Source organism: Ammospiza caudacuta, chromosome Z (genome assembly GCF_027887145.1).
Source record: "Ammospiza caudacuta isolate bAmmCau1 chromosome Z, bAmmCau1.pri, whole genome shotgun sequence".
Taxonomy (NCBI): Eukaryota; Metazoa; Chordata; class Aves; order Passeriformes; family Passerellidae; genus Ammospiza; species Ammospiza caudacuta.
In genome coordinates this window covers 45,303,263-45,330,038 of record NC_080632.1, presented here as the reverse complement: position 1 = coordinate 45,330,038, position 26,776 = coordinate 45,303,263, and the positions used below count along the sequence as shown (strand labels likewise).

Here is a 26,776-nt window from a genome sequence, read left to right as displayed (position 1 = left end):
TTAGCAATGCAAATAAACATGGTAAAAATATGTAAATTTGAGTGCAGTTTATTTTACAATTTTGTTATTTTCTACCCCCTAGAAAAATAGATAATTTTGGAAAATAATTACATTATTTTAATGAATTAGGTATTTTGAACAATTTGTTCAGAGATAGTGTTAAAATTGCATTAAATATGCAGGGAAAAAGAAAGTCACATTATCATAATATGATTTTTAAGGTAAATAGCAATCAAATTTTATTAGTAGTAGCCAATGTTAAAATCATCAGATTAAGTTCCTTCTTTTTGTGGGTATGTTTGTGTTTACAGTTTTAGTATTAAGCTCTCTCTATCCCCAGATCAGAACTAATACCCAAATACTTCCTTTTCTCCTTCTAAGACTTACTCAGAGAATGAATACAAGTAATTTTTTTTAATGCAAATAAATTCAAGTAGCCAATTTTTAGATGAGTTGCTATTTATAAGGTGAAATCTGTACATAGCAGAGCAATACAAAGATTCAGAGTACTGAAACTATAAGTGTAAGGATCTTTGTTGCCCAGTTGACATGCTGGAAGCCCCTTTGTAGTTATTCATTCTTATATTTACAAATGGAAGACTAATTCACAGCAGTATTATTTTCCCCTTTGAATATATTCATTGCATAACTTGATTACACATTTGTCAGCTTTGGACTAATTATTTTTCTACAGCTAGGGCAGGGCCTTGCATCTTCTGATTGTCTTCCTTACTAATAGGATTCTGTCTGCTTCAGCAGGCAGTAATTGAAGGCTTCATGTACAAGATTTAAAGAAAGGGCGGAGGGAAAAAAGTTTTAACCTCCATGGGCCATTGTCACCCTTTGTGGTAAGCAGTAGAACAGAAAAATAAGAAAATTTAGCTTGAATAAAAAAGTCAAAGAGGAAGAAAAGCACTGGACAGGAGAGAGTGTGTTTTAACGCTGTTGAATTATGTGTAACGAACCCAGCTCTGCTGTAAATATCCTGATTTACACTTATTCATAATCTGATAGTGAGTGTTCAGGTATAAATTTACTTTCTCAAATGTTGAATTTTAACAAGCAGGTTTTAAGTGAGTTAGTCTGCTGCTGTATATTCACTGCCACTGAAATTTTCAGAACCTTTCCTTCAAAAAATGCATCTCCTTATAGTAGCTATATCTTGTCTACAAAAAAAGAAAAAATTACTCCCGTCTGTATTCAGACTTGTCATCATTGCAAAGTCAGTGTTTGGCAAACGCTGTCACATTTTAGTATCTGACACTCTGTGTTTTCTCTTTATATCAACTATATATCAAATTTTTCTCTATGGTTATCATGAACAAATTTTATTTTCATTGGAAGTCACAGAGACTGTATGCTTTATTTTTAACTCCTGAAAGACCGAGTTATTTTCTAAAAGTATATAGTACTTTATTGGTGCTGAATTTGTTTCTTAATGTATATTTCCTTATCTACTGATAGGTACTACATTTATATAAAAATAATGTATTAACTCCTTCTCTTTTTTGCACATCACATATGCTCGGAATATTTAACATTCTTTCTAAAAAAATAAATTGTAAATGTTCAGAATATGCAAATATTTCTCATGGTTTTTTTGTTCCAATCTGTCTTGATTTTTTTAAATGGGAAAAATACTAACAGCTGCAAATGTTCCTGAATATTTTAATGATGTAAAATCAGATTTAGAATCAATATTATCACAGAATTAAATACTGCATCATAGCAGAAACAGCCATCTTGAAGCTATTAGTAAATATTTGGATTTGTTTTCCAGATGCATTCTCATTTGCTTTGGTTTTTGGGGGTTTTTTTGTTGTTTGTTTGGGATTTTTTTATATTTACAGATGGATCCTTTGTTGCAACAGAACCATGCTCATAATACATGTCTTATGTTTAGAGTTGTCCACAGGACAAATTCATTCTTTTGGACCTACAATCAATCAGTGTGCATCCTAGATTTAAATGTATCCCAGTGCAGTTTTCAAGGCTTCCTAAAGCCAAATTTCATGTTGGTTTTATTGTCTTTTTTGGTTTCGTTTGGGGATTTTTGTTTGTTTTTAATTCAAATTCTAACCTACAAAGTGAAAAATTATTACTGACCTCATGGAGAAAATGAAAGTTTCTCATTAAGCGTGAACATATGTTATTAGTGATTAATTTTTTGCTGCTGAGAGATTTTTTTCATGCCTTTCTAGGCTTCCCTAGGTGTTTAGTTGAGAACAACACACCTTTTGGAAAATTCTTGAGGGTTTATGGTAAGAGTTAGTATATAAATGCAATAGCATGTATTTAGTTGAAAAAACAGCTATTAACTAAATTCTTCAATTGCAGTGTATTTAAAACATCTAAATAACTGACAAACCAGTTTTACTGCCAGTGCCAACTGCTCCATCCTGTTATAACTGTATTCAGTTTTACACATTATACAAGTGTATTTATAACTCTCCTTAGAAACTAGATTATATTCCCTATTCTAGGGAGCAAATTTTGGTTTCCAAAGTTCAAAAGCAGCAGTAAACCCACTGAGTTGTTCTCTTCTATATGTGCATTTTTAATGGTGAAATAAGTCTTCCTCTTGCGGTCCAATTCTTCCTTCACCGAGCGATTCCAGGCGCCATATTGGTGACCATGGATAGAAGCTGATTAGCTGCTGCTAGTTATGCGTATTAACGCTTTGTGTAAAATTACCTTAGTATCAGGCCCTTTGCATCTTGCAAACCACATGCAAACTCACATTTTATTGATTTTATGTGGTTTTTTTCAGGCCTATGGAAAAGTACTATTGATCCCCTAAATGATTTTGCAAATTCACATGTAAAAATATCAGCACAAAACTCATCTCTCATGCTTTGGACCACCTTGGCTTTGCCAGAATGCTGACTTTGTATCACTTTCAGCTTTTGATAAAAGAGGGTAAAATCAAGCCTCGGGGCTATGAAGCACAGCAGGAGTGCCAACTAGCAACCTATTTATGTGCATACTCAGAGATAATCTGCTTCTGTGTTGTCCCAAGGCACAACTGTTAAGTAAATAAAGTGACTAATAAGACTATTGTTTCTATAATTATCCCCTGTGGAAGTCAACAAGAGAAATAGTCATCTTCTATCTTGCAGCATAAATAGATGAAGTCATTGATATAACTAGCTAAGTAGGTAATTTTTGTACTAGTAATATTGTTTTATAACCTTCTATTAAAAAGAGAGGTCTTTGAATGTATCTGTAATCCAGACAAAAGAAATAGATTGACCTATGATGGGTGACATTAGAAAAGTGCCCCATGTTTCCTTAATTAGTATAATGTGTTATGAGATTTTTATATGCTTAGTTTAAAAAGAAAAAAAAAAGACAGAAATTACTTCTCGTTTAAAAAGAATCTGCTTCCTGCTTAAGTGGCTAATATTTTAATTAAGTCTGGAGTGAAGTTTTTTGAGTATCTCCTGATAAACTCCCTCCTTTATGTAGATGGTAATTAAACAGATCCCCAAGGGCCTGGGTAGGCGCTTTGCAAGGCCCATGCTGATTGTCAGACAGGAGACACTGACCAGTTGGTTTGCTCTTGAATAGCCCATAGCGTGCTGTCAGCGCAGCAGTTTGATTTTTCTGTATTGTGAGCTGTTGTCAGGGCTAACTGGGTCCTATTGTGACTGAAGATGTTGCGCAAATTGAGGCAGATGGCTCTGATTCAGACACGTGTCATTCAGAAAGAGGAGGGGAGATTGGCCCTGCAAAGTGGGGTCAGACGGGGTCACAGACCTGCTCTACACTTGTTAGTGTTTTCAAAAGCCCATGTGCAGCAACTTTGTTGTTGAGAAGTAACCAAGAAGGGGGGAGAGCATGTTGTGCTCCTTGTGGAAGATGGAAGGATGGACGCTGTTGCCATCCTTGCTTCCTGTCTCTTGGGCCTGGCTCTGCACACAGAATGAATTAACAGGATTGACAGAAGTTCATTGTGCCTAAAATGGCTTTTCAGTCAATTGTGGTGCTTAAAAGGATAGTTTTGCTTTTAATTCCATGTAATTAGTGGGTTCTTCATGTCTTGGAATTTAGTAATGGTGCATTAGTCCTAACTTTTGTCTGTCTGATTGTTTAGTAGTTTTTTATTGCCTTTGTAGGATTTTTAATAATTATAAAATGTTTAAAAATATTGGCCACATTTTTATGGTTCTGGAGATAAATTCACAGAATAACTCTGTCTTGCTGCTACTGTCATTTCAAAGTGATTGTTTCATGTTTATAATTTTGACTGGTTTTAGTTTTAATTAATTTCTGGGATTACAGGAGGAGACATATTTTAGTAAGTACAATAGTTTGGCTTTTTATATATGTTCTACTACATTTAACATAGTTGTATTGTCTTTGGGGCACCAACTAATGAAAGCCCTTTGAAAATTCTATACAGCTGTAGTCAGGTTGTCAGTGTGTATGAATATGGTAGATAAACTGAAGAATCAATATTTACATTAAAATTATTTAAATAAGATTTCGTTTGTACTCCTAAATACAAAATTTTGCATGATACTTCTTTGCCCTTATAAAATGCAAAAATATTTACATAAATTATGTTTGAGGAATTTATGGGAGGTTTTATGGTTTATCCCCTGAAATGCATTTGTGAATTTAGAAGTACTTTATTATATTTGAGCTAATTTAACTCTTGCAGAAAGAAACATTGGCAGTCTTTGACCTTAAGATCCTCAGTGATTTTTCTCTTTTCTTTTTTTTTAACTTTTCCCTCCAGGTTTGCAGCTAAGACTGTGCACAGTGGGTCACTGATGCTAGTCACAGTGGAGCTGAAGGAGAGCTCTACAGCACAGCTTATCATAAACACTGAGAAAACTGTGATTGGTTCTGTTCTGCTGCGGGAGCTGAAGCCTGTCCTGTCCCAGGGGTAACCTGCTTACATCTGGACTTCAGAATCTGGCACACAACAAAAGTGCCTGGCATCCACTACTGCTGCCTTTCATTTATAATAATAGCCCTTCCATCTGGCAGTGGGGAAAGAATACACTCTTGACATTCTTGTCTTCTGCTTTAGAATGCTAGTGCATATCTATCATGTATGCAAGTCCTTTCCTTTTTTTCTGCTTGCTAACCAAAGAACATATATTTTACTGTCATTTATCTGTGCTTTTAAATGTATTTCCCATTTGTTCTACCCTAGTCCTTCCCTCTCTCTTCCCTTCCCCCACTACCTTCCTTCCCTATCAGCTTCCACTCCCCCCCATAGTGGACAAGTACTAGGTAATAAAGTTCAATGGAAATCACACTGCTTGAAAACTGAGTTCAAATGGCAGGTGGGTTCCAGCAACATACACAATGAGTATGTGGTTCACAGAGAATTTTAGCGTGTGAAAAAACAGTAAGTACAGCAAAATGGTTTTCTAGAAATGCTTGTTAACCTGAACTCTACTGAGAACGTTGTTCCTACCTACTGTCATTTTCTCAAGTATTTTGTTAAGATGCTAATAAAGTAGTGCCTATGAACAGAGGCTCCCTCCTTCTTGTTTTGGTAAAACATTGTTAACAGACATGCTGGTATTGTATATACCTGGTTACCTGAATTAAATACAAGCAAGGTGGACCCTGTACACGTACAGCAAATTGTTCTTGCAAAAGTAGCCAGTGTTTGTACTCCTATGAAATTGTCTGCTATGCGGTTACACTTTTGTTAATAAACAAAGCCAACAGCTGCCTATTTTCAAATTGGCCTGCTCATAAAATACTGATTGAATTGTTCAAATGTGTATTAAATGAAATACTGATTGTTAGACTGTTGTCGCAAATACTGTCATCTAGCTTAATGAATAGTTCAGCTTTATTTCAAATTTCTTTCTTAAACTAGACTAAAACATTTCCCAACTTTGTATAAACCAGGGCTTGACACAAAGAGAAATTCATAGCCATATCAACTGAACTAAGCTGGGGAAGACCTATCGCCTTGCACCAGTTGGTGTACCCACTTTTCTTGATACAGCTCAGTGATTTTGTCAGGTCACTGATTTTGACCTTCCCTTCACATTCTGGTTGCATGGCAGGATGGAAGATGCTGAGCATTTTCATTTCTTATCAGTTCTTCTTACTTCCCGAAATGTTTTTTCCTAGTAACTCTTGGCTCTGCTACAGGGAAGATACTTGAATAAGTGTAACCTTTCTCTGTCACCAGGACCTTTACATGGTCCTTAGATGCCCAACTAGTGCTGTTCTGGTTTAGAATTATACAAATGCTGCTCTGTTTAAAGTGTTGTCTTGCTTCACACTAAATTCTTCTGAATTTTTTGTTAAAATTTAGTAGAAATAAAAAGACGCTCCTAATGCTAAAGAGAGGTTAGGTTTTTAAGGCAGTTATCTTGTGCTTCTGTGAGAAATGTGGTTCTAGAGTTTGCTCTAGCACCCAAAACCAAACAGGAATCTTACACCCTCAAGGGAAATGTACATGTTCTTAATCAACATTCACATTTTTTTCTGAAGCCCTAATCCTGCGGTAAGTTTGCTATTGAATTAGTTTTCAACAATGATTAAAAGTTATTCAAACAGATAAAAAATTAATTGTAGAAATTACTGTTGTCTCAGGGGAACTGCAGATTGGTCTGTAGATTATCTTTAATATTAAAGACCCAGTGAGAAAATTGTGAGGAAAAGGTACAGAAACATGCTTCCTGAGCAAAGACTGAACTGTAAAAGCTTTGGCCATGATTGTAAAGGAGAAAACAAACAATAATTGCATCTCATACCACAGTATAAATCAAAGAAAAGCACATTAATGCTGTGTAAATTACACACATTGCTGAGTATTTTCTGCCTCCTTAGAGTACTTTATACATTTAGCAGTGAAGCCCAGAAACATGTATAATAAGGATATTTGTGGAGTTTCTGGTAGTAATTTATATTTTTCAGCATTCAAGTGGTTCAATAACTCTTAGTACCAGTCTTTGGCTGATCATAGAGTGGTTTGGGTTGGAGGGGGACCCTGAAGATCATCTAGTTCCAACCCACTTGCCATGGAATAGGACACATTTCACTAGACCAGGTTGTTCGGAGTCCTGTTGAACATGGCTTTGAGCACTTGCAGGGGTGGGGCATCCACAATTATGCTGGGCAACCTGTGTTTCACAACACTCACAATAAAGATTTCCTTCCTAATATCTGATGTAAACCTACTCTCTTTCAGTTTAAACCCATTCCCGCTTGTCCTGTGTCTACATGCCATTGTAAATGAATAGTCTTGCCTTCTCTTTTCCAGACTGGACAATCCTAAATATCTCAGCCTTTTCCCTCTGCTCCATCCTTCTGACCATCTCTGTGGCCTCCTCTGGACTCCCTCCAGCAGGTCCCTGTCCTTGCTGTGCTGGGAGCCCAGAGCTGATGCAGCCCTGCAGGTGGGGTCTCAGCAGAGCAGAGCAAAGGGGCAGAATCCCCTCCCTGCCCTGCTGCCCACCCTGCTCTGGATGCAGCCCAGGACACGTGTGGCTCTCTGGGCTGGCAGTGCCCATGGCTGGGGCATGTCCAGCCTCTCAGCCACCAGCACCCCCAATTCCTTCTGGGCAGGGCTGCTGGGATCTGTTCATGCCCAGCCTGTGCTGGTACCAGGGCTGCTCTGACCCACAGGCAGCACCTTGCACATGACCTTGTTAAACCTCATGCAATTCCCATGGGCCCACCCTTAGGGCTTGTCCATGTGCCTCAGGATGGTATCAAGTGAATTCAGCTTAGTGTCATCTGCAAAATTGCTTCATCCTTCTGTCTATGTCATTAATGAAGACACTGAACCACACTGGTCTCAGTGCAGACCTTGAGGGACACCACTTTATCACTGATGTCCATTGGAACTGAGCTATTGACCATGACCCTCTGGATGCAACCTTCCAACCAATTCCTAATCCACCTAACAGTTCACCCATCAAATCCCTCTCTCCAATTTGGAGAGAATATTGTGGAGTACTGTGTCAAGGGCTTTACTGAAGTCCAGAAAAATGCTATCTGTAATCCTTCCCTTACCCACTGATGCAGTCAACCCATCATGGAAAGCCACTGCTTGGTCAGACAGGACCTTCTCTTCCTGTAGCCATGCAACTACATCAGCCAATTCCCTCAGGACTCTGGGATGCACCTCCTTGGGTACATTCAGGTTCCTCAGGTGGTCACAAACCTCACCGTCTCTTCCAGTGGGAAGGACCTGGCTCTCCCAGTCTTCATCCTCTTATCCATCCAGTCAAGAGGTGTGGGAACAGTTTCCCACTGAAAACCAAGGCAACAGTTGGTAAGTACTTCAGCCTTCTCTATTTCTGTTGTTACCAGTTCTCCAGTTTTCCAGGGCTGTTTATTAGAGAGGGTACCTCTTCTTTGACCTTCTTTTTCTGGTTACTGTACCTGTAGAAGCCCTTCCCATTATTCTTTGTGTCCCTTGCCAGGTTCAATTCCACTTTTGTTGCCTTGGCCTTTCTCATGGCCTCCCTACACAGCTGTGCTTCATCTCTAAACTCTTCCTAGGTCACCTGTCCTGGTTTGTTTCCCTTAACTTTGACCAGCAAATTCCTACTGAGCCATGCCGGTCTCTTGCCCCCCTTGGCTGGTTTCTTGCTCCTGAGGATTGCCAGCTCTCATGCTGTGTGCAAGAGTTCCTTAAAGACCTGCCAGCTCTTTTCTACTCCCTTGTTCCTAAGGGCAGTCTGTCAGGGGATCCCACTGACTAGGTTCCCAAAGGACTGGAAGTCTGCTTTCCTAAAGTTCAGGAGCTGAACTTTTACTCCTTAGCCAAGCCCTATCCTTCAGGGCTGCACACTCCACCAGCACATGATCCCTGCAGCCCAGGCTGCCTCCAGTCCTGGTGTCCAGTTAGCTCACTTGCACTGGTGACCGACAGATCCCATACCACATTCCCTCTGGCTGTGACCTGCCCCAGGAAGGTGTCCTCCACGCATTCCAGGAGTCTCCTGGATTGCCACAGCCCTCCGAGCTACTTTCCCAACAGCTGCTGGGGTGGCTGAGTTCCCCTGCAGGCCACCGCCCTCGGGCACAAGGCCTCCCGTGCTGGAGCAGGAAGGTGTGGTCCATGGGCTCCCCTTGGTCAGGCGGCTGTAGCAGAGCCCAGCCAAAGGCTCCCTTTGCTGCCTCAGTCTCTGACTCCTACCCACAGCTTTGCACCTGCTCATGAGTATTCTTCAGGGACAGCTCTTCACACTGCTTTTTTTTAGGCTCATGGTATCATTTGTACCCACTTGAGAAAGTAATAGAGGGCCGTGGTCCATGTTCTTGACATGGCTACCCTCTGGCAGCATTATGGATCTTAGTCCCTGGTAAAGCAGTGTTGCCTCTTGTGACTCTGTCAGGCCAGCATGATATTGTGATTTGAAAGTTCATGCTGCCTTCCCAAAGTAGTAATCTGGAGATAAAGATTATTTAAGGGTTAGTATTTAAATAGCCATATATATTTCTGCATGTATTAAAGCTCAGCTCTTGAGGAATCTAAACAAAAGCATGTGTGCCTGTCTTACATTAACAGTGAAAGTTGCACTCAGTCATAATTCAACCAGTAGCAGTGGTTAACAATAGTTTCTTAGTTTGGTTAGCTATCATTTATACTCAGTTCTTCCATTATTTAATCATTTGTAGAGGCATATTAAGTGTTGATGCCAAATCTAAAATTCTCTGTGGAGTGATTTGCTTGTATCAGATAGCAGCAGCTCTTACCTCTGTGGGCAGGCTAATCAGTTGGGAGCTGCACACTGAGAGCCACCTGGCTTCACCAAGTATTCAAACCTGGGCACACTTGGAACATACCATCATGCACAGCTTGGGACACAAGAGCAAGGCTAAAGCATAGTACTGCAGGACTGCCGAGGTGGGTTTTGCTAAGATGGTCATCAATTGCATCAAGGTGTCGTTGAACGAGTCGGGGGTGAGGGTTATTTACTGAAATTAGCAAGGTTTCAAATGCATCAGAACATTTAGAAACAGGAAAAACAATTACAACTACCAACTCACATATGTTACCATAAAGAGACATTGGGATATAATTTTATTAACTTTAATCATATTGAAGGTATTGAACCTCGAAAAGACTACAAAATTATTGTGGTCTACTACAAGCTATAAGACTAGTGCTGGCAACTCTGAATTGAAGAATTTTTCAGCAAGAGCAAGGACAAACAGGTAAGAAAGTTTCTGCATAGTGAGAGATTGATAGTTTACCTTTGCTTTCCTGCCCAGCTGTTTCTACAGAAACACACATATTCTCCATAGCAAAGAGTAAGGGGTTTCTTTATATTTTTTTTAACAACTAAACTTTCAAAATTGGTTACTCCAATATAAACCATTTTGAAAGAATAGGGTGTGAGGAGAAATTGTTTGGTTACTGTTGATGGCAGAATATAAACATAGGCTTGATGCATGACAGTAAAAATAACGTAATATTTCTGCTTATTTTTCTTTGACATTTTATGGTGTTGTAGAAAAGGATAATGTATTTTTTCCCTTCGTACCCTGCTTTAATTCTAATAATTAATTTCTAAAGAAAAATAGCAGAAATAAAAATGGGTCTGAGGCTAGAGACAAAATAATGGAAGATAGAATAGTACGTGAAAGGATAGTGGAAATAATTAAAGTGGTTTTAGAACTGGGACATGATACAGTATAAGAAATAATGAATTACGCAGAAAAGATAAATTGAGCTTTCCTGATGATCTTTTCTACTAACTCAGGAACAAGGTGACATTTTGCAACATTTCACAACATTTCCAAAGCAATATATTTAAATTTGAGGAAAGCATTTGCTTTTACTTCCTCTGTGTTTTAAACACAACATGTACTTAAGTTCTTGTCATCCACTGCAGGTGTACATCAGCAAAGAAATATACAGACACATATTAGGATACAAAAACCCAAGGTCTCTAAATTCCCTTCATCTGAGCCTTTGGGCTAATTACTGATATATGGTGACAGGATGAAATCCTTTTGCACACTTTGCTTTGCAATAGTCCATTGCCAGAAGTAGTGTTAATTTTTTTTTTTAATATGCAATTACTGAACTGCCTGGTTTTGCATACCATATTTTACATGCTTGAATTAATTTGAACTTAGGAATTAAATGCCCTAACATGGTTTCTGGTAAGCAATATGCAGGTAAGTTAAGTTGTCCCAAGCCCTCATCTGACTTTCCATGTGTGCCCTGAAACAAGTAAGAAAGGATTGGACTCTGTTCCCTTCTTTTTCTGACAGTTTTATTGTTCTCCCTTTCCACATATTTCTGTTTGTTTTGACATTAAATTTACCCTTGTTTAACACTTACATTAAGTGTTTCCTTGTGCAGAAGCCATGCTTTGCTATGTTTACACATGTGGTTTAATTGCTGATAGGAGCCTTTGTGCATGACCCTTTGTGATAAAAGCAATAATTCTGCTGTCTTTATCAGCTGGTACACTTGTACTTTTATATAGAACAGTCCAGTGAACTATTTGGAAGAGCAAGAGATTGTGAATGCCACTGCATTTCCTGTCCCTCAGGTAAATGGTTTTGCCTCAAAAGGTGCAAGGTGAACTACTCTTCAATGGCTGGGAACTCTTGAGCCCCTGCTGTCACTGTAGTGCCACAAATCCTGATTCACGCAAATTGTGTACATTGTGGTGCATATACATTTATATTGCCACAGACGCAAGTTTCATAATGCCCAGAGAGGCTGTGGATGCCCCATGCCTGGAAGTGTTAATGGGCAGATTGGATGGGGCCCTGAGCAGCCTAGCGTAGTTAGTGTAGGGACATCCCTGCCCTTAGCAGAGGGATTAGAACTAGGTGGTCTTTAAGGTCCCTTCCAACAAAAAACATTTTATGATTTTATGATCTTTACAGGTAGTATTATTCTAAACTCCTTTTTTCTATCATACATGCATAGGAGAGAGGGCAAAACTGAGTTTTGCTGGCTTCTACCACTGCTTTTCCAGTCCTCTCCAGGTCTTGGCCTACTCTCATCCTGCTCCTGGTGACTTCCCTCCTCCTCTGCCACCTTCCCAGTCATGGCTTTCAGAGAACATGATGGTGCCCTTAGCACCATTTTATGGAGCACATGAGTTGTCAGTTGCCATCCACACCTTCATATACCCCTCTGGCTCAACCCAAACCTGTTTTTTCTCCTTGATGGGAAGTTTTTAGACTAAGCCTTGCAAAACCAGCTGACAAGTCTCACCTCATGTTCAGGAAAGAGCAAGAGCTGTTGGCACACTTGGGTCCTGGACACCTTCCCATTCTGTAAAAACACTGATGGGCTCTGGATTTGTGTCAGGAGGTGGTAAAAGGCAGCCGTGACTGCCAGGCACAGCAAATGGTAGGAGGGTGAGGGTCCTTCCAGCCACCCTGCAGAGCTTCAGCCATGTCTTGGACCATGGGACACCCACCAGCTTAGGCTCACAGCAGCACCCTAAGTCCAGCATCTGTAACATAGCAAGCAAGGGAGGTGCGGGGAAGGCAGGACCCTTTTGAGAGGCAGCATCAGCCCTTTTCCTTCTGTAACACAGCTGCTGGGGGGAGTTCTAGGCTGAGAAGTCTGTACCTGTCTGAGGCTTCCCTGTTGTGACAGCTGCCACTCTTGGAGACCCTGGCAGACCTCAGCTGCAGGTCCACAAGGGGCAGCTGACTCTGCCCTGGGTCACTGCAGACCCTCTGATCTCCTAAAAGGTGTCCAGGAAATTGCTTGTATATAACAGCATACCTTGCTGCAGTGGAGCACTTCTCTCTCTTTGCAGATGGTGTTTAACACATGGAATAGTTTGATCCTGTAGTATCTATAATCTCATATAATTTTCATTTTGGTTTTTGTATATTTATGTGAGGACTTTTAGGCATCTAATTGCTCTCTGCAGCAGTGCACAGCATGCCAGCTCTTACTGAATCCAGTTTGAAAAGTGAGTGACTCTGAAACATCAGTTGTGAAGGAGGTAGAAGAGAAGAGAGAGCAGTTCAGTTATTTCTTTAGACATTTTTTTCAATACTGTCAAAAAACCAGGAACCCATCCCACTTGGTACCAGTAATTCCTCCCTCTTCTGTCTTTCTATATGTTTGCAGATATCCCCTAAAGAAAAGCAGCAGGATCATTTGGGTTTAAAAACCTCATAAGCTTTTCTATGAGACAGCAGTGTTTCGGTGTGATTGGGGGTTGATTTTGGTGGTCCAATAATTTCACTGATACAGTTTGGAGTGCAGCCCTACAGACATTTGGATTTGACACAGCTAGGAAAGACTACACTGTGGTAAAGGCAAAGTGCGCTCCCATTCTTTTCCTCTTGCTCTTACATTGTGTGTGTCAGTGCTATGCTAGAACAGCACCAAAGTGGTTATCAGAAAACAAGAAAGGCACCTCTTTGATACTGAGTCCAAAAATAACTGTTCTGCTTCATATGGATCTGTGGGCTCTGCCAGTGCTTGGGCTTGGGCAAACTTAGTAGGTGGCTCAGCTTCATGTAATTGAAAGTTATTTTGATTTCTGCACTGTGGTGTAATTGCTCGAAAAAAACATGTTATTTGATGATTAAGATTCTGGAGTGAATTGTGTTCTTTTGGGTTCTTGCACTGTTTCTCCATCAGGGACTTGGTTTCAGTGGTGTGCAGCTGCTGGAGTTGATTTACAGTGCTGCGGCTGTGGCTAGTCATAAATAAATCCTCTTATATAGTTGTTATGAACACCTGTTAGATCATCTGTCAGCAAAGCGCTGTTCACATTTATCATGGTGCGGTAGTTATTTTACCTCAATCCATTTCCGACTGACTCGGCCTCCATCACTGGATTACTATTACCACACCATAATCGCTCGTTTCCACTCCATGTTACAACTTGCAGATAAAAGATTTCACTACTTGGCCAAATTTCATAAATAAAGGAGCAGTTCAGTGCAGTAAAAGTTTATTTTTGTCATCATTTGTCACCCCATTATTCTATAAATCAAATGGAATAGCGCTATTGCTAGCTCAGGCGTTGCTGTCAGCCCTAGGCATGGAAATGGTCCGTTTCTTCTTTTTAGATGAGATGACATGTCTTTCAGACTTAACTGGCTTATGGCTTTGTTTCACCCATTTTATTTTAACGGCCCTTCAGAAAAATCCTTGGGGACCACAGAGACTAAAGAAGTAAAATGGAATCAGAAAACACAGTAAAACATTCTGCTTTAGCTGTGTTATGTACATTTCCCTCCCCCGCAATCATTCATTTACAAACTCCTCTGCAAAAATAATGGATCTGGATATAAACAGCCCCTCAATGCATTCTCCAGCTTTACTCAGACTTTATTGTTCATGTCAAACCCTAGGTATGAAAGGGGTTTAGCATCGGAGAGGGTGCTACAAAGTCCTGCTAAGGCTTCTGCTTCTAAATGGACTTCCAGACTGCTGAGGGATTGAATTGTGGGGTTGTGCTTTTGTTTCAAAGGTCTTTGCTAACGACTTGCATTTTGGGGCCTGAACCACCTAATAAGGCTGTGCTATGCCTCACTACACAGCTTCACAACCAGAACGTTCAGGATTCAGGATGTCCCTCTATGCCTTTCCCAGCACAGTCTTCACAGAAATGTTGTTTGCTTTTTTTGGTTTTTCAATAATATCCTAACTCTAGCTATAAAACCTGTACTTGGGACATGCCTTGATTTTTTGGCTCTGTGTCTGTTACAGATGCTTGGGGTTTTCTTGATTTATTGAGAAGTTAAGAGATGGATCTCCGACTAAATTTTGAAGAAAGCAATATTCCTTGGTTTAAAAAGAGCCAGATAGGATGATGATAAAGAGATGGGGTAATAGAAAAGGGTTTATAGTTGATATTATACTTCTGAGTTGGTTCTAATTCAAGTTACATTCTTCATAGTCATTATGTAGCTCATAAATTCAATAAAGTGTTTTACTATTACTATAAAAATGACAGGAGGGGGGTTTTATGTTGTAAGTTTCGTTAGTTGCTCTTCCTGTTTTATGTTGAAGTTCTCAGGCCGTTATGTCATTAAACTCCATGGAGTCTGAAGGGCTCAGGCCCCTCTGTTCCTTATCACCGGTGCAGTATCTGCTGTGGGGTAAATGTCTGTGAGACCAGTCTCTGTCCATCATCACTTTCCTTGTAAATGGCTCTCTTTGCTTCCATTTTGGATTTGTTTTTTATTCGGAATTTCAGGTACCTGCCTTTGAGAGGAGACAACTGGAGTTTCAGGCTGGCTGCGGCCCCACTTTGGATTCTGAGCTGTGGATGTGAATTCTCAGCTCTGGCTGAGCCATTCATGCGAAAATTGCCCAATCCTCTCATTGCAGTGGATCTTAGGTAGCTGTGGGAAGAACCTGCTGGCAAAGGAGCTTGCTGCACTATGGAAATAAAATGACTTCTGAGTGTTCACACTTCCTTTTCCTTCCCAGAGACACCTGCTGAGACTTTTCCTCAACCACTCTCATTGTAAAATTCTGCACACATCTAGCTTTGATATTCTTGTTTAGTTTGTCTGTGCACAAATGTTTGCAAACATAGCCTAAAGCATTTGCTGTGAAGGTCTCTAAAGGCAAATCCAGGAAGGATTTTCCTTTTTCATTGATGGGGGAGATGAATTTTTTTCAAAGGCACTGTAGAATTTCTGTTATTTCTGCTTCATTATGGGAAAGAAGCATCAAATATCTGATCCTTGAGCCTTTGCTTTCTCCAGATGTTTGCTTTGCACACAAATAATCTGCATGAAAACAGGAACTGCTAATTCAGTGGCCAAAGTGCATCAGGACCCTAATCTAAAACCTCCCAATCCATCCAGCTGTCTGGCATTTGCTATTATAGGGCACCAACAGAGAAATGAGGCTGTGGCTTTATCACTGCACCCTGGGTGACAACTTGATTTTCTGCTTTCACCGCAGGCAGCAGCAGCCCAACATGATGGGGCTGTTAATTTGTGCATTTCATGGTGTCTGTCAGGGGGCCGGGAGAGGAGGGTTTCAGGAGAAGGGAATGGAGCATGTCCCAGCCTCGGAAGCACCTGTCTGCATTGACGGCAGAGAGCACTTCTTATTAGCGTGCAGGTCTCTAAATGCAGCCCCGGGATGACAGCCTGGCATTCCCAGCACCCACACAGTGTGACAGGCGCAGGCAGCCGGTCCCATTGTTTGCCCTTGATGAGCATGTCATTAATGGAAATGGAAGAAAGTGAGGGCCACATCAGTATTCAAATAGCCTCCATCCTCTCTGCCATTCAACCGCCTGGCTCAGGCGGCTGCAGATTTCCTTCTGCAGCTCCACTTACACGTTTCCACAGATTTATTCCCATTGCATACAAATCCCCTCCATGTGGCTCTGGCCCCATGCCCCCCCATTCCCCTCACATGCACAAACATATTCTCCAGCATCATCTGACCCACCAAAAATAAAGTGGGTGTTCTTCCCCTTCCTCCCTGTTTTGTGAATTGCTTAAGTACCATTACCAAATACGTGCTATTTACAATCCAGGAAATGGAAGATGCTATTTATTTAAACTTAAAGCATCAGCAAGGGGCTGATATGTTGTTTGTAATGTCCTTGTTTACTCACAAGCAGCTGTTGATGCTTGTCTGAGTGACCTCTTTCACTACAATACATTGCAATATGTTTGGTTTGGAACATTTCGTCTAGTAGGTATGAAATAAGAGGATTACAGGCAAAAGGAGAAATGACTAAAAAATCCATATGCCTCCTTAATGACTGAAAACACCATTAGAGTAATGCTGTCTCCCTCAAAACCTTTTTTCAAGATTCTGTGCTTTGAAAACAGCCAGACCATGGATACGTGGAGACAAATGACCATCTCACTGGGGTACATCATCTTAGGCTGCCAGAACCCCTTTGAGCTTGCAGGTACCTTGTGATCTCTTTGGAGGCAGCGGGTGTGTTTGCCCTCTGTATTTTCATGCATGGACCGCAGCAGAACACAAGTTGACCATTAGTGCTCCTGAGCAGTCCAGCAAAACAAACAACAAAATAGCATAGTGCTGCTATGAAGAATGTACCTTGAACACACTGGCATCTGGCCAGATCTTAAATGTATGTTTTTGTGCTTTAGTTTTGTGTTAGTCTGTTTCTGTAATAATATAATTAGTGCTCACAGGGGAGGCTATTGACACTACCACCAGGATCAGTTTGCTCTTTGCAGTATTTCCAAATCATTCTCGTTACACATTCAGCCTGCAGGTTGTATGTGGTACCCCTTGTCTTTGTCTGCTCTTGTCTTCTCCAACCGGTAGTTTAATCTCAAAACTAAAGCTCTCTCCACTAAAGCTCCAATTAAAGCCTGGAGTTAATAATGAATGTACATTGCTGGGTGATTTCCAAACCCTGGGACATTTTGTAGCCCTGTTTAACCCCAGGAGCTGGAGAAAGTGAGCCCAGAGATTTTTCATTTGTCATTCATAAATCATTAGTTAGTTCCAAAACTACATATTAGAAGCAGAGCTGTTACAAAACGTTTTGATAAGCAAAACCACTGCTTCCTCATTATGTCGTTCCTCACACTCCTCCCAGCACTGCTCTAGACTCAGAAATCCTACTGTGGTGTAGATATGGCTGGTCTTGGATGTGTTTGCCCTAAAGGGTGCTTTTCTTCCACTGGTGCCTGTGGGGACTATCCCAGCACTCTGCTCCCAGAAGCTTGGGTCCTGGAATAAGTGCAATTGTGGTATCCATCTGGTTTTGGCTATGATCTCTGGGAGCACGATGGTGAAACAAGTGGCAGGATGGGTTGCCACTTAGATGCTGAAGGTGCATCTCAGTATGATGATCTTTGTGAGCATAGGTGCATTCTTTCGTCTTGGCTCCTACTGCTTCCCCTGCTCTTCTTTCTTTTGCTGACCAGCTTGGATTGCAGAAAACAGGTTGAGTTTCACTTTTCTGTACTTTGTGCAGAGCACTCTGATTTCAGTAGGAACCTCTAGGTGTTGCTGTGATATAAATAATAAATTTGGGCATTCATTCAAAGAGGGCAGTTAAAGTTGAGTGAGACCAAGAGAAGAAACCTGCAAGTTCTCTTGTTTAAAGTGATTAATCCTTTCTGTTTAGTTTAATAGTTCAACAAATTGCAGAAACTGCATTTTATCAGGCTGCTTTCAGCCCAAATAAAAAAAATGAAAAAAAAGCTTTGCCATTGGCAAACACCCAAAGACCAGTCTTTCTTCACCAGAAACACATCCAGAAATGGCTGTGTAAGACTTTGTCGAAAACATTCAAATTAAAGCCAACTATGGTGTTATGGCAAGTCAAGTACCCTCTTCCTGGGTCACAGCCACAAGCAAGATCCAAACAAAATTAGGGGACAAGTAGCTCACCCAGAAAAAAGCAGAAAATTTTCAAAACTGATATATCAAAAATTGTGTTCTAGAAACCAAAATGTTACCATCTTGAAAATTAGTGGAGAAAAGTTTTATGTGGCAGCCATCCTAAAACAGCATCTTGCCCAATGTACATATCAGCGGCAACAGAAACAAGTTAAGAAAAACATTAAATTCTATTCTGGAGGAATTGGTTACTGTCCTGCTTTTAAAACTAAGTCAATTTTTAAAGTAATTTGGAAGATGTGACAGATACACATCTAATCTCTCACCAGGAGGTAGAACTTACAAATGGAGAAGAGACTTCCATAGAAAAAGTTTATGGGGTACATTTTCAGAAATAATGAGTAATTTTAAATGCATCATACATTACTGGGAACTATAGACAGCACCTGACTTTCTCAGTTCAATTCATGGTCCACTGAGGAGCAAATCCTTGGCCCATCTTCAGTTGGACACACAAAAGCTGAAACAAATGAGATGGATGTGCCTATATCCAGCTGTACCCAATGGCTTGCAGATAGCAACACTCATCTGATTGCAAGCTTGGACTGGAATGTCATTATCTCAAGCAGACTTTTTCTGCTTGAGGTGAGATTGTGGCTCCTGCATTTCTAACACCTTGAGTTGTCAAAGAGCTGCCCATATTCTGCTTTATTGCTTAGCCCTCCTATGAATTCAGTGGAGATCAGAAGTCGTCCATAATTTGTTTTCTTTGGATTTGAATAAGTCAGAGATAGATTTTATCTTTGGCAATGCAACCTAGAAATTCTGTAGATGACATCCAAAGGACAGGTCTGGATTTGTCATCTGCAGAGCAGATCTGTGCACATACAAATATGTACAATGAGCAAGAGGACAATTTCATAATCAATATGTAGCTTTTTAACTCACCAGGCTTGTACACTTTATTCTTCAGGGAAGATAATAATTTTTCCTGTGTAAACAGCTTTTTGATACAGAGGTTATACCACTCCTTTGTTGAGGATAGTGTAACAGCCTTTAGGTAACATGCAAACTCTTGTTGCAATGCCTAAAAGACACTTGGGAAGATCATAGAATGGTGTGTTCCCCATGTCCCTGATGAATAGAAAGTAAAGTAGCCAGGCTAGGTTTAGGCACAGGAGAATTATCTGACACTGGGGACAGTGCACTCACAGAACAGGCTGGCTGGAGAGGTTGTGGAAGTTCCAGAACTAGAAATCATTACAAGTTAAATAAAGAATCTGTCAGTATGACATACAGTACAGCTTTATGACACAGACAAGATAATTTCCAGCCTTTTTTTTCCCTGTGAATGTGTAAGGAATATTTCAAATCTAGTCGCTCTTTCATCCTACAAACTCCTTGATTAAGTTTATATACTGGGACTATATCACTAGGGAACAAAAAAAGTTTGTTCAGTTGCCTTCTGCTTTGCTCTTTTCTGAGCTCTCCTCTCCTGGCCAGGTGTCTGCCTTTCTTTTTCTTTGGTCTGTGAAGTGGTCAAACACATAATTATGAAGATGTGGAGTTGCATAAATTATGAATTAAGATTATGTGCGTTCCAATACTCAGATTATTGCTACTAAGTAATACACATCACACTGACTGGTTTTTGTACCACTAAGTGCTGCTGGCTCCTGCCTTTCCAGAGAAGGAACATATTCTGCACTGGTTCCCTGAAGCAAAATATCTGCCTATTTTGCTTGTCAGAAATATGTACTTCTCAGGAGGCATAAAATCTTTCTACAATTAAAAGGTAACATAACACTGTCTCTACTGCTAAATTTCTTAATTCACCTATTTACTCTTACTGCATTCCATCATATCTCTCTTGATGGCATATCTAAGCTACTTTTCTTTCTTAAAGTCCTATGATCGAAACATTTCTTCATAGCTTGGCACCCATTTTGATTGCTTCAGCTTTTCTATGCATTTTTCCATTCAAAATGTTGCAGTTTATTTACCAAGCCCTGTATTTGATGTGTTTGATGTATCTGTTCTTTTTTTAAAGAATCAGACAGATAGCATCACTGACATTACCTTTTTCAAAATACTTCTTTTAAACATGAAGAAATTTTCTGGCTGAATTTCCAGTGACCCTTAAATATTGCTAGTTTTTAATAGAGTATTTTCCTCAAGGATTTCATTTTTGCCTTCAATTTCATAATATTTAGTCTACATTCATCCATCTTTTCTTACCCTTTTTTTCCCCTTCTGGAATTCTAATGGCTGTAAGCAGAGTTTTCCAGGAAGTCTCACTTCACGGCTCCACTTCTGGAAGCAACTCCTCGGACCAACTTGCAGAACACAAAGGAAAGGGAAAGACAAAACTATTGCCACTGCAATGCTTCCAACATCCTCACTGTTTGGCTTCTTCCCTGCATCTGAAAGTAAAAACTATAGTGAGCACTGGTGAGACTGGTAGTGTGCTGCAATACTGGTAGTGTGCTGCATCCCCTTTTAAGGGGATGGTATGGTTGTATTAATCAAAAATTTGTCCTTTCTTTTCTTTTCACATACTTTGAAGTGAAAGTTGCTTTAAAGTGAAAGTTTCTTTCCCTTTAGTTCTTCATTTCATCTGCAATTAATTAATGGGTTTATGTAGTGAGTTGACACCACCTTTCCACAAAGCAGCACTGTCACCCCACTCCTCATCTGGCAGATGATACAAAATATAACAAAAGGCTCATGGGTTGAGATAAGGACAGGGAGAGATCACCCACTGTCATGGGGAAAACTGGTTTGATGGGGAAATTAATTTATTGCCAAGCAAATCAGAGTAGGATAATGACACAATAAAAAATAAAACCAAATCTTAAAAAAATTTCCTCCATCCCCCCTTCTTCTGGGTTCATCTTCATTGCCTTTTTTCTCTTCCTCCTCCCAGCAGCAGCATAGGGAACTGCAAAATGGGGGTTGTGGTGAGTTTAACACATTTTGTCACTTCTTTCTCTTCTCACTCTTCCCCTACTGCAGTGTTGGATGACTCCCATGGGAGATGCTCCTTCACATACTTCTCTAGTGTAGGTCCTTCCCATGTTCTGCAGTTCTTCATTAACTGCTCCAGTGCAGGTCCCTTCCATGGGATACAATTCTTCAGGAATAGGCTACTCCAGTGTGGGTGCCCATGGAATCACAAATTCTGCTAGCAAACCTGCTCCAGCGTAGGCTTCCAATGGGGTCACAATCCCCTTCGAAGACATTGACCTGCCTCAGAAACCTGCCTGAGGTCTTCCAGGGACTGCAGGTGGATCTCTGCTCCACCATGGTCCTCCTGGGGCTGCAGGGACACATCTGCCTCTCCATGATCTGCACCAGGGGCTGTGGGGAAATGTCAGCTTTGGTGTCTGGATAATCTCCTGATCCTCCTTCTCTGACTTTGTGTCTGCAGGGTAGGTCCTCTCACATAATCTCACTCCTCTCTGAGGCTGCAGTTTCTCTTCGGCAGATTTTTACCTACTTCTATCCTAGAGCCAGCTGGCTCTGGCTCTTTTGGACATGGGTGAAGGCTCTGGCAGTTTCTCACAGAAGCTACCCAAGTAACCCTGCACTACCAAAAGCTTGCCACGCAAACCCAATAAAGTTTGGCTGGAAGCTCCTGTTTTTTCTCCTGCACCTGCACACCCACTCTAAATTCATACATTTTCTTTATGTTTTCACAGGAATTCCATTCATGCTAGTACACCTATGGATGACCCAAAGAGATTGAGGTGATATCATTATTGCACAGAATCCAAACACAGCAAAGAAATAGGTAGCTTTAGGAATGATGGAAAAACTAGAAAAATTTTCAAACTGGTCACTAGACAAATCAGAAGAAAAACAGTATGTGTTATTTAGATTTTTGTGACATATGTCATAGTCTCTGTATTTCCCATATGAAAACATATTTCTCACAGCCCTAGGGGTGAGAAAAGATGGTTTCTCCATTTTTATTTACAGTCAAGATAAGAAGTGTGACTTTGACATATTTGGATGTATATGTCTATCTTTAAGGGGGATTTTAATGCTTTTGTGGAATTTTAAAGATAAACTATCATGCCTTATACATGTTATACTGCCTCCTTTTGCATTATACTTCCCTTGTGTTATATGAGCAGGAGTGGTGTGGTTGTCTGGAGCTGGGTGTAAAATGTTCAGCCAGGGGTAGGCATTAGGGATGGTGGGTTTTTCAACAGAAAGCAAAGCAACAGTCTCCGTAAGAAGGTGGAGGTCCACTTTTTGGGTGTATACATGTATCTCTTGTCAAACTCATCTAGGTGCCTTGCCATTTAATTCTTGAGAAGTAAACTGGAGATAGACTTGTCAACACAGTCTTGTCATGAGGAAGACTTCATTTGGAAGCCCAGCAGCAGAGATTGCTCTTATTGTGCTGTAGATTATTTGGTATGATTTTCTTTGTCATATCTTTGGTATTGTGCATGTTTTGAGAATAAGCGAGCCACAGTTTTGACCTGTTTCTTCTAGATTTTTACATTATTTAAAAACCAAACATAGATAAACATCTTTCCTTTTAAAAAGAAAAGTCTACATTGGAATTAAAACTAAACATGATTTCTTTCAAATTATACATTGGATGTTGCCCTCCTCATTGTATTGGTTTTGTTTCATTGACTGTAGTCCTTTATTCGGATTGTATACCCTAATATACCCTGATATTTGTTTTTAATGAGATGCACTTCTGTTCTTTCACTGCTTACTAACACTTTAATTTGAGAAGCTGTTTTTGCTAGCCCTGCAAATATCCAATGTTCTTTCCAAAGTCAAGTCCATTTCCTGCAATAACCTTGCTTTGACCTATTATCAGTTATATCACAAATTATTCAGTCTCTAATTGGTTCATCTTTTAACTACAAATTCACATGACTTAGCTTTATTACATAGCTCTGTGACAAGCTTATGTGGATTAAAGGAGTCTCACAATCTCAAGGAACTATCTCTAGCTGCTTGTACTTCATTTTACTGCTATGATAGATTGCTATGGTTGCTAATATTAGGTTTTTAGATATACTCTTGTCATTCCTAAGGATGTGTTGTGTGTTAGGCATTATGTGGAACTTTTTTCAAAACCTAACAGGACTTTAGCATGTAAAGCATGAATATAGCAATATGGAGGATCTTCCCTTCTCCAGTTATTGCATGCTGTTTTCTCAGGAAATCTGAAGATGCTGTAGCTTCTTACTCCTTTTAGCCAGATCTTAAACAAAGGGATGAAGTTTGCTTGGTACCTACCAAAAATAGTTTAATACTGTAGCAAGTGACTAGCATGCAACACGGACACAGGTGGTAAAAGGTTAAGTGCTCTCCCTCTGGTCCCTTACTATTTTAACATAAGAAAAAGACATTGTTTACACTTTGACATCTAAACTAGACAAAAGCACTACAGAGAAAGAATTTCAAGACAAGCCAGTAATCAAACATATCTGTTTACACTAAACATGCGCTGGAGCTGGAGAGCTAGAAAGAACTTGCCTCTGTCCCACAGTCTTTGTAGAGAATTTTTTTTTAATAAGCAAACCAAGGAGTGGTCGCCTTTTCCATACAGAACATTATATTATCCGCCATACTAATGTTTGCCTTTTTGCCTGTTGGTAAGATTCCTACGTTTTATTCAGATGCATGGCTAGGTCTCTAGCGGCTGCTCAGGATGCACCACAAAAAGGGAGAAAGAGTCTTATCCTTGATGCAGCCACCACCTAAAACAATGCTTGAAGGAGAATAGCTATTCAGTCAGCCCAAGCATCCATTCATGTTGCATAGGGCTTGTTGTTCTGCCATCTCTCATCTCTCCATTAATTAATGGTGAAAATGCATATAACTAGGAAAACAGCAAACATAAGCAGGGAATTAATTTATTTTTCATAAATAGAGATTGCCTCATCAGTAGAAAAGCAAAGACTTGAAGTGTCTCTTCATGTTCCAATTTTTGTTCTGAAGCTGCCTGTTCCATTGCTTTCTCATCTCTTTTATTTAAACCAAACAACAATCAGTAGATGATGACATTTAAAAAATATTGTGGCTAAGGAAGAAAGTACTTTTGAGAGAGATCCAGGTTCAGCAGCTGGAAATGAGGGGAAAAAATTGGGACTACACCAGTCTAATTGGTTTTGTTATAGAACAAAAATAGCTGAAGCCAAAGAGCAGTAAAATGCACTCACCTTTATTGTAAGCATTTGAAGCTGTGCTAAATGGAATGGGGGGAAAATCTGCTCTTTGCTCATGGCACAAGGCATATATTAGAAAATAAAAATAATTAGTTGTAGAAACAACAGTTGAATTGTGCAAAGTGTTTTGCCTAGATTCCAGGAATGGTGGCTTTAATGAGGCCCTACACTTCACAAAGAAGCTAAAGCTGTTCTTAAATGAGTTTTAATAGGATATTTTCACTTTCTTTCGGCTCTTTGTCCTCATACACATAGGTACCCCGAGTGTGCACACGTTATTTAAGCAAGTTCTACACAATTCATCTCCTTGACATGATGAACATGCTACTAAACATAAAACAGCTCCCTATCAGATCCTCACACAAGAAATCAGTGGCCTTCAAATCAAATCCGAGGCCTATTTGCGTCTTCTGCTCTGCATTACAAAAAAGGATTTTAATTAGCCAAGAGACACCATTCCCATCGTCCCTGAAATGCAACTGGAATCCTAATTTCTTAGCTACACCAAATAGTAATAGTAATTAACAGAATTAATTGTAATTTCTTAGCTACAACGAATAGAAACTAACTTCTGAAAAACAATGTTTTACAAGCCAGTGCTGACTGGAGTTAGGAATATGACCAGTCATGTTGCAGGACCTAAAAGATGGGCATTATACTTTGGGTTGTGAAGAAAATTGTGTGAATCCAAAGGTGAGTCCCTTGAAAAGGAGAGAACAAATACAGCAGTGCCACGGTGTTGTTCTCTTTTGGAGATGCATTGAATCTTTAGCATTACTCAGTTTTGCTCATCTTGAGGGACAAGAGGGCAAACTTGAGGCACAGATCATGTGAACAGGTACCAAAACTGTGAAGTCTACCATAAGGGTATATGCTGTCATAAGTATTGAATCATGCATGTATCAGTATTGCCCTAATATTCCAGGCTTCCTTCATCTTGTATAGGTAAGCAACAAAAGCACAAGAAACAACTTCTATTACATTTTCATCCACTTAGAAAGCATAATGGAAACCATTTTTTAACAGCAGAAAACAGAGTGTGGGAAGAGGCATGTTGGTGTTGATATGGCATTATTCTTTCATTTTTCCCTGCTTAACAATGTTATTGGATGTATTTGTTCTTTCTAAAACAAGAGATGAGGATAAAATGACAGGAAAATAATTTAATGGTCTACCATCCTGTCAACTTCTGGAACCGTTTGTCCTGAGCTGAAATCCAGGTGAACGTTCACACCTTATTAAAAGATCATTTCAAAAAGTGCATATGGGTGTGTATGAGTGGGTAGGTGGGTGTGGTGGTGTGTATGTGTTCAAAGTGGCTTGAGGAGTTTTGCGCTAAATGTTTAGATGCTTTACTTTTCAGCACCATTACTGTCTTTTCTGTTTGGAGAAAAGAAAAAAAAATCTTCCTTCCAGCTCTCTTCTACCTTCTTTTAATTATAGATAACATTCTTAATGTCTCCCTAGCATTACTAGAATATTTCTGCTTGTCAGCACATCAGAACACAAACCCAGCAGAATGGAAGGTACATGATATACACTTTAAAATATTTTGAATATTTTGGGCTGAAATATTCTGTGGATTGAATGGAGAGTTCCAGAGAGTCTGGAGAGGTTCCAGGCTTCCAGCAGGCAACTGCTAGCCTTCTCTGCTGCTACCAGCCCTGCAGCAGGCAACAAGGAGGGGTGGCCTCTTCCAAGCTATTTGAAGAACCATTTCAGTTTCTGGTGCAGCAGTTGCCCACTCTGTAAGAAACAATTATCACACTGCATCACAATTCAGAGAAGACTCAGAATGGAAATGGAGACAGGGTGATGGGACAAAATGTGTCCTCCTTCAGAGCTGAGGTCCATTAGGTGTGCTTATGTTGCTGCAGTCTACTGTGCTTGTGGATAAAAATAGGAATCTGATTTTGAAGGATCTAAAGATCTTGAACTGAGGGAACTTTAGACTGGACAGCATAAGGCAACCAGTACTTGGGAAGCAGATTCTTGAGCTGCCTTCTTTGACTCATACAAGAGTGGTGTGCAAACATCTCAACCACAACTCATTATGGAAAATATTATGTAAGTGGTGTATCTGAATAATAGATGAAACAAGCATATAAACATCCAGACAGAGTACTACCTTTATTTACCTTTGGCTCTGTCAGGAAAACCTATATAAAATTTGTAAAGGTAGCTGTTTATTCCTTAATAGGTAACCGAACCAAAAGGGAAAGTACATTCTCTTATTTTAGAGCCAATCTGTAAAACAGCTACATATTTCAATATGCTGCCTAATGAGAAGTCTTCTGGGTTCTGGTACAGACAGAGTGTCTGTATCACA

General features: G+C 40.0%; 1 protein-coding gene across 1 annotated transcript in view; it reads left to right on the top strand.

Annotated features, from left to right (window-relative positions):
• The window catches only part of AP3B1 (adaptor related protein complex 3 subunit beta 1), a 153,657-nt gene extending 147,989 nt beyond the window's left edge, over window positions 1-5,668 (top strand). The window contains exon 27 of the mRNA XM_058824532.1: window positions 4,745-5,668. Within this exon, the coding sequence (XP_058680515.1) occupies window positions 4,745-4,898 (154 nt within the window). The 3' untranslated portion in view covers window positions 4,899-5,668. The remainder of the gene's footprint in view (window positions 1-4,744) is intronic.
• Window positions 5,669-26,776: the final 21,108 nt, after the last annotated feature.